This window comes from Salvia hispanica, chromosome 1, assembly GCF_029641045.1.
Source record: "Salvia hispanica isolate PSC_SH4W2 chromosome 1, Shi_PSC_v1, whole genome shotgun sequence".
In the NCBI taxonomy this organism is placed as follows: domain Eukaryota; kingdom Viridiplantae; phylum Streptophyta; class Magnoliopsida; order Lamiales; family Lamiaceae; genus Salvia; species Salvia hispanica.
In genome coordinates, this window is record NC_142692.1 from 15,374,029 (window position 1) to 15,381,843 (window position 7,815).

Below are 7,815 nucleotides of genomic sequence, written 5' to 3' on the forward strand. Positions count from 1 at the left end.
TTGAATTTGTATATTTTCCAACAAATTTTTTTTATATATTCTAGAAAATTAGTTCGGAGTAAATAGTTTTGTAACAGATATACTTAAGAAAGTGCCTAAATCCACCAAACCCACTTCAGAATATGGGTATTTTAGCCTTTTGGATTATATTGAGTACGTTACATTACCCTGACATTGTTGAATAGGATATATTTAATACGTTACATTACATTGTTGAATAGTAGCACGATGATCAATAATCTGAAGACTAATTTGAACATCAATTTTCTGTCCACGTTACAGACTTGGCGGACTAGTGTACACATAACCCACGCAGCAGCAAAGCAAACCTGCCACAAAATGATACTCCATTTTGTTGATAACATTTATATTTATTAATGTATTCATTTTGGGATTCCAGTAGTAGAAGTTTCCCGGCAGCAGTAATTTCCCGACACAGGAGCACATCACCGTTGTTTCAGTTTCACCGGATCATTCGATAACAACCATCTGGTACCCTTGACAAGTTCTTCCTTCACCATAAAAAGCACAGCAGCTGCAAGCACGCTTTGTACGATTTTTGTACTCATGCCCTTATAGAAACCATAGCAACCTTCATATCTTATCATCTTTGCGATGGCATCCAAGGTGCCTGCACATTGTCAAACAGCACCCTCTCAACTAATCTATAAATTGTTTGGATTTGAGGTGGTATGTTTCTGATGAGAGTCCAGAATGCAGCCACTTATACAAACCTCTGTATTGATGCCTTTTGTCTGCAACTATTTGCTTTGCTTGAAGCCGTGACTGCCAGAAGAGAAACCTCAAGTAACGTTAAATATCCCAAGGAAACAGCCACTATACATCAGATATTGCTCGATTTTATGCATTCTCATGAATACTACTATCTGCTAACATATTTCATGTGGAGCCTACTTATAGAATAGGCTGATCATGTAGAAATTCTGCAATAAAATTTTAGTGTTACCTTGACGACCAGAAGAGGATATGTCACTACTGTAGCTCCAAGTTTTGCCATAGCTCCCAACAAAAATATCTAACCATTATTATGTAGTAATCTTTAAGAACCAATAGCACAATAATATATGAAAATCTAGATACAGAAGTATTAGATACACTCGAGAAATAAAAAAAATTACCTCAAAGGCAGTGACATTACTGTTACCCTTATTGCTTGAAAGCCGTCGCTTCTTCAGCTTCTTCAAGAGAGTCTCATACAGCATAAACTGTATTGAAGGATTGCTTACCTGAGACAACATCAATGATTATCAATACATAAGAAAGCAATTGCACATAGACTTAAGAGTAATTTTGCACATACCATGATCAGGGTGGGTAAAACACCTCTCCAAAATCCCAAGACTCCCCCTTCACCATAAACTTCTTGAATCTGAGGATAAGAACATACTCATGTAGCCGAAGAGGATTAAGAATATAGTGCTTGTGCATGGTACACAGTCTAAATTCATTTAAAGTCAAAGCCATATAGAAGCATCATTATCAGAATTAACTGATAATAAGTTTAGGGAGGCAAAATATGATAAAATTAATAAAGGTCATCAAAATTGAAGGGCACTGAGGAAGTAAGAATATGAGAGGCATAGTATGAGAGCAGCAGCAGTTTTTTATTAAACTACATACTTAAAAGTTAATGGTCAAACAACAACAGTCACAAAAAGGGTAAAGGAACATATGTGAAACAACAGAATATATATCAAATCTACTTATTTGGGTTCAGGGAATCCACCACAGAAAAATTTACTATACTTTCCCACTCAAAGGAGAGTAGATTAAAACACCAAAAAAAGATAAATCAATTCAAGCGATAGGTCTACACCATGACTTTATGGTGAACCTGTCCAAACAAATGAGGCAACCTATATATATTCCAGCATGTTTTGACGAAGTCACAAATGTAACTCTGGGTCCAATATGAGTTGATTAGTCACAATGAGTGAACACTACTTATATGTGAATGAGCGAAACACTTTATGTGCAAATATTATTTTCTAGCATTCTAATAAAACAAATTCAAATTATGTACATACCGCAAGGCTAGTACCAAAGGGAGGAGGTTCCACTGCAGAAGGAATTACATCCTCAGGAGACAGCAAACCTGTAGAACTTGGTTGGCTTTTCTTTGTGTGTGTCTGCATTTTTCACCAGGAATAAACCAATTACACGTCAAACAAAAAACATCAAGTAGCTTCTTTGAACATTTAATCATATTTGATAAATTGATGTTCAATTGTCAGTTAATGCTGAGAATCTTTTAGCACCGCTCAAACAGTTAATGCAGAGAAATTTTTATTGAATTAAGCAAAGATACAGGATGAATGATGACCTGCATGCGAGTCACGACCACCCAAATAGGATTTGTCAGCAGCACGTTTACACACCTGTTAAAAAAAAGAAAAGTTCTTTAATGTCATCAGTCACCTTGTGCAAAATGAATTGTAAATCCAAATACTGTATTACCCAGCCATAGCAGCAACTACAAGCGATGAAAGCATTCCAACTGATCCATCACCAAAGCCATTTCTCTTTCGCTCAAGAGCAGTAGCTTCGGCCTTGTTCCTGAATATTTGATAGAAATAATAGTAAACACCCTGTAAAATAAGAGTAGCAGTTACATAAGAACCAGACATCTTGATTAAACTTTTTACTCATAGCTACCAAGGACATCTGGAAAAACAAAACCATGAATTTATACTTCATCTAGTATTTCACAATTTCGTAGAGTCTATTAACTATTATACTTTTCATAGTAGTTCTCAAGATTTAACATCATAGATTTATGATAACAATTTGTCATAGATTTGTGCACATATTTATTTTAACCGTGTCCCTGTTATTACTATGGATATCCCTGTTATTAGTATTATGGATATGTTCGGAAGTAAACACAGATAATCACGAATATAAATGAAACGACCACATGAATTGTTTATCAATTCGATACTATGCGTATCTACGTATGGAGGTAATGTTAAGCCATGAGTTTCCTACATAATTTTTGGCCGCACAATTTACAATGAGAGAGCAGTTATACTTATAGGCAATATAGACAAGTTAATCCTAATCACACTACGAAGCATACCATAAGTACACAACTCATAAGTAAAAACAATCCAAGACATGATAGAAAGCATATTGAAGCCTGACAACTCTCAAGTAACCACATCTTCTTGATCTGCACCCTACATCCACTTAGCATCGCCTAAGCTTATGGCCGCACTGGAAGCCTGCATGCGCCTAACATTGATGGCCCTGCTAGCACCTGTTGGCGCCGACCGGGCAAACTGCTTTTCTCCCACTGTTCAGCCGCCTGACAGAACTGCGTTCGGCTTGTGCCCACATGTCGGCTGCGCCCTAAGTGTGTGGACCCTACATGACTATACGCTTGCACCTGCGTCGTGCCACAACCATCGTTGCTGGCACCCACTGACCCGTGCATGTCGCCTAAATCGTGCACCCGCACACTGACCCTGCAAGTCGCTAATGCTGACCTCGATTGTTGCACTCCAACACAGCGGTCGAGGTGCCATAGCTAAGGTTATGACTCCCATTGGCTGCAGCGCCTTCTGACACGATGTCAACTGCTCGCATCGACGCCTCCCAAGGCATACCAAGGGCCTTCGGCTTCTGATGCTCCCATCCCTTGACATCCATAGCCCCTGCGCACCTGCTGAGGCCTGCTGAGAGCCTTCGATCCCCAACGCCCCGCGGTACGACGTCCAGCACCCCTTCACATGTCGGGGTGCCCTCAGCACCCGTTCTCGCGTCTCCCATTGACCCGAAGCCCGACCGTAGCTCCTGCCCTGCACGTACGCCGCCCACAGCCCCAGCACACCCAGCTGCCTGCGGTGCCCTTTGCCTGTGGCCTACGTCACACCTCCTGCCGAGGGCACCCACACCTGGCTTCACCCCTGCCAACATGCGACGCACTACTCCTACTCCTTCCGTTGCTGAGAGCCACAGAGGGACGTCGGGTCCCCTTAACCGACAACTGTCGAGGGTAATCTCTCCCAGCTTCCCCCGTGACCATGCGTCTCCATCTCTACTGCTCGTCCCACTCGTATACCCTTTAAAAAAACAGCACCCGACGTGCACTGTCGACAACCTCAGTCTTCGGCTTGTACCCTAGGGGTGCTGTCTATGTTCTTCGTGATTTCTCTCACTCGAACCTTAGGCTATGATACCATTTGTTGGTAAATAAACACAGATACTCACGGATATAAACGAGACGAACACATAAACTGTTTACCTAGTTCAATACTATGTATATCCACGTCTGAGGGAGATGTCAAACCAAATATTTCACTATATAATTTTTGGTCGCAAATTTACAATGAGATAACATCTCTCTATGTATACGCAATATAGAGAACCATAATTCTTGTCATATTAGGAAACATATCATAAGGAAATATGTATATCCTAAGGACACAAATCCTAGTCAGGATAGGGACCATATTGGGTCTAAAATACATCAAGGTCCATACTCCAACAAAATATTCTTCTGGCCAAATATAATAATTTAACCCAATAGTATCATTTGTTCTAAGAAATATCCAATACACTGCAAATAACAATTTCTTACCCAATAAATACCAAACGCTTTCAATCATATCCCAGGCCAATTTCCAGCATTCAAAAATCCGACCACATTCACATGTACTGATGTGGAAAATTTGGGTGTCCCATATCACCAAAATGACATCACTTTATATATGGCTTATTTGGGGGAAAAATAAACAATCTCAAGGTACCCCTTTCAATTTCAAGAAAACAAAAGAAAATATCTTTTTCACCACCCAGCTTGCCCATGGTACCCTTTCCCTCGGTTACCATCGCACTTGTTAGTGGTGCCACAACTGCATTGTAGACACCTCCGACAATAACTTAGATCACCCCAAACACGACGTGGTGTAAGTGATATTATTGGGCTTAAATCATTTGGCCTGTATATTATGGGACATACAAATATTCCACCTTGTATTCAAGAGGTTTTTTCTACGTAAAAAATTTATTATCTCCTTGATCTGAAAGTACATGCCCACCAGAAATTTCTGCTTTAGTTATTACTATTTCATTGGAGCTTATACTAAAAGTGCAGTTAACCCTAGGGCTCAGTTCTCATAAACATGAATTAATTAGTTGGACAAAGGAAAGTGCACGAAGTAATTAGTTGGATAAAGGTAGATGGTGATTTTTACTGTTACCCAAATATGGTCTCATAATGTGTTTGTTGTCTCATTGTATACATCAATACAGCAATTCATTGGTTTTATTTTATCCGTTCTCTCCTTACATCTATAAAAGAGGGACAGAAGAAACACAAGATAGGGCCACTAACCAGGGTATTTGAAGTTTTGAACAATCTAATTAACCTTTGTTTTAGATAGGGTCAACTCCAATCTTTAAGAGTAGGATACAGGTCAGATAATAGAGTATCTTCATCGGGGAATAGCTTGGTAAAATACAGTACTAGATGAAAGTATCTACATCGTAGAATAAATAATAGAGCATCTTCGTCGTGGTATAGATTGGTAAAATAGGGAATGGATTCCCTGCTGTGTTAAAATCACAGCAGGGGGGCTGCTGTGAAGCTAAACGCAAGCTAATTACACTCAAAACGCGGCCTCATTTCTATTTAAAAGCATGAATATTGATAAAATAATTATACTACTCCATTTATTAAAAAAAAATCGTAACATAAAGAAACATAATGATACACCATTTGTGGCCCACACAGCAGCACTATTTCAATTTAAAAATACAAATAATGATAATATTATTATCTTCAACACAATAAATATAAATATTATATTATGAAAATTACAAAGCACCATTAATTTTGTTGTTGTGCCGTAAGTTGCAGCAGTGATAAAAGAGAAGTGAGGCTGCGTTTTGAGTGTAATTAGCTGCGTTTAGCTCCACAGCAACCCCTGCTGTGATTTTAACACAGCAGGGGATCCATTCCCGGTAAAATAATACTAGTACTATAGTAGTACCAATATAGTACTATATCTTTACACAGTTCAGTTTGATTTTTCGAGGCAGAAGAATTATACTTTATTCCATTATGCCTAACAACCAAAATAAATTATACTAAAGGCCAATTATAACACGCAAATACCGACGGCACACCATTCAATGAGCGGGACCACATTCACCCAACAATATTGTTTAGGCTTTTCGTCGGGCTTCAGTCTTCATCATATGTTGGCAGCTCGTATAAGTTACATTTAATAATTTAGGGAAACGGCATAAATCAACAATTTGCAGCACTTTTAATAATAACCTAAATTTCTTGAACAAAAAAAAAATACTTTCCCCAAAGTTATTAGCCATAATTCCAATCAAGATATGCAAAACCCTAGCTCTTTTTCTAGGCTTATTGTGTAGGCAATAAAAAATACACTAAAAAAATTAGAAAGCTATACATGATGTCATCACGCTAAAACCACAGAACCGAGGAAAAGGGAAGAGCTGAAAAAAAGTAAAATTAAAATAAAAAAACTGACCTGAGAAGCAGCAGTGCCGACGAGCGACGGCGCTAATCCTCCGTATAGCCGCTCCCACCCTTCCTGCTTTACAACCTGCATTTGATCTCAAGGTTCCATTATGCAGAAAGTGAATAATTTAATTAGAAGATTAACAGTAGAATTTCAAAATTGGACCACAGGAGAGAGAGATGACCTGATACATTTGTTCTAAAGTCCCAATTTTCCTCCTCTCCTTCTTCGGATCTCTCTCTGTTTGTTGCCGAGTATTTACCTAGCAAAACGAAGGATCGTGAACATACTCACTCCACTACATCCAATACCTCAAAAGAATAAAATTAACTGAACAATTTAGAGCTCAAACTAAAAGTAAAAGGGAAAAAAATATATGATGAAAATAAAATTAAAAAACAAACAAAAATCCTTACAGTTTGGAGAGGATATGTAATGAGCTGAGCGATTATTCCGCCGCCGGCGCCGGCGAGGCCGTTGATCAAAGCGTCGGACATAATTCCGGAAACTGAAGGACTGAATTTGGGGAAATGAAAGAGAGAGAGAAAGCGAGATCTAGAGCGAGAAGGAAAAAAATAGAGTTGAGTATCTCCGAATTTGGAAGCTTGCGTGCTTAAATTGTTGAAAAACACGCGGAAAGTGCCTATTCTCTTCTCTTCAAACACCAAAATCACTATCAAATGGACAATTGATTAATATCCTTAATCCTTATTTATCAGCGTTCTTCTTTAGATGACTATAGGGGTTTAATTTTCAATTCCTTTCAGATGGGATTTTCTTTCACAACCCATTTGCGCTGTGTGAGTATATGTGTTTACTAGTAAAAATTAAGTATTATTTTGATCGTCTCTTAAAAACAAATATTTTTAATTTTTTTTTATTTTAGGAATTAATCTACTAGCACCAGTCCACCCTCACTAATTTTTTTCTTACTTCGTCTATTTATTTATCTCTTATTTTACCAATTACTACTAACTCTTATAACCTAGGGGTATTTTGGTCCAAAAAAAATCTTAAAAAGTACAAAAGTCCTTCCAATAATATTATATCAATGTATATAGACGTATGATATAATTAAAGATAGAAATCACATATGATATTAATGCAATGTCCATGGACAAAAATGTAGTCTTCATTATATTATATTATTGTGAAAAAAAATTGTGTCAATATTAATGGAATGGAGCAAGTATCATATAGTGTTGGGTTTAAAAATTGATCTGTCGTTAGAAATTAATATCAATTTGAAAATTTGTGCCTCTTCAAAAGTAATGGGAAATCTTAGAAATCCCTC

General features: G+C 37.9%; 1 protein-coding gene across 1 annotated transcript; it reads right to left on the reverse strand.

Annotated features, from left to right (window-relative positions):
* Positions 1-96: 96 nt before the first annotated feature.
* On the reverse strand, positions 97-7,306 carry LOC125223506 (peroxisomal nicotinamide adenine dinucleotide carrier). The gene is made up of 11 exons (XM_048126684.2): positions 6,938-7,306; positions 6,706-6,783; positions 6,531-6,605; positions 2,479-2,609; positions 2,345-2,399; positions 2,049-2,150; positions 1,322-1,390; positions 1,140-1,247; positions 968-1,036; positions 735-786; positions 97-631 (listed from the first exon to the last, which is right to left on the reverse strand). The coding sequence occupies exons 1-11, from the start codon at positions 7,016-7,018 to the stop codon at positions 447-449; spliced, it is 1,005 nt and encodes a 334-aa protein (XP_047982641.1). The 5' UTR covers positions 7,019-7,306; the 3' UTR covers positions 97-446.
* Between the last annotated feature and the right edge of the window lie 509 nt (positions 7,307-7,815).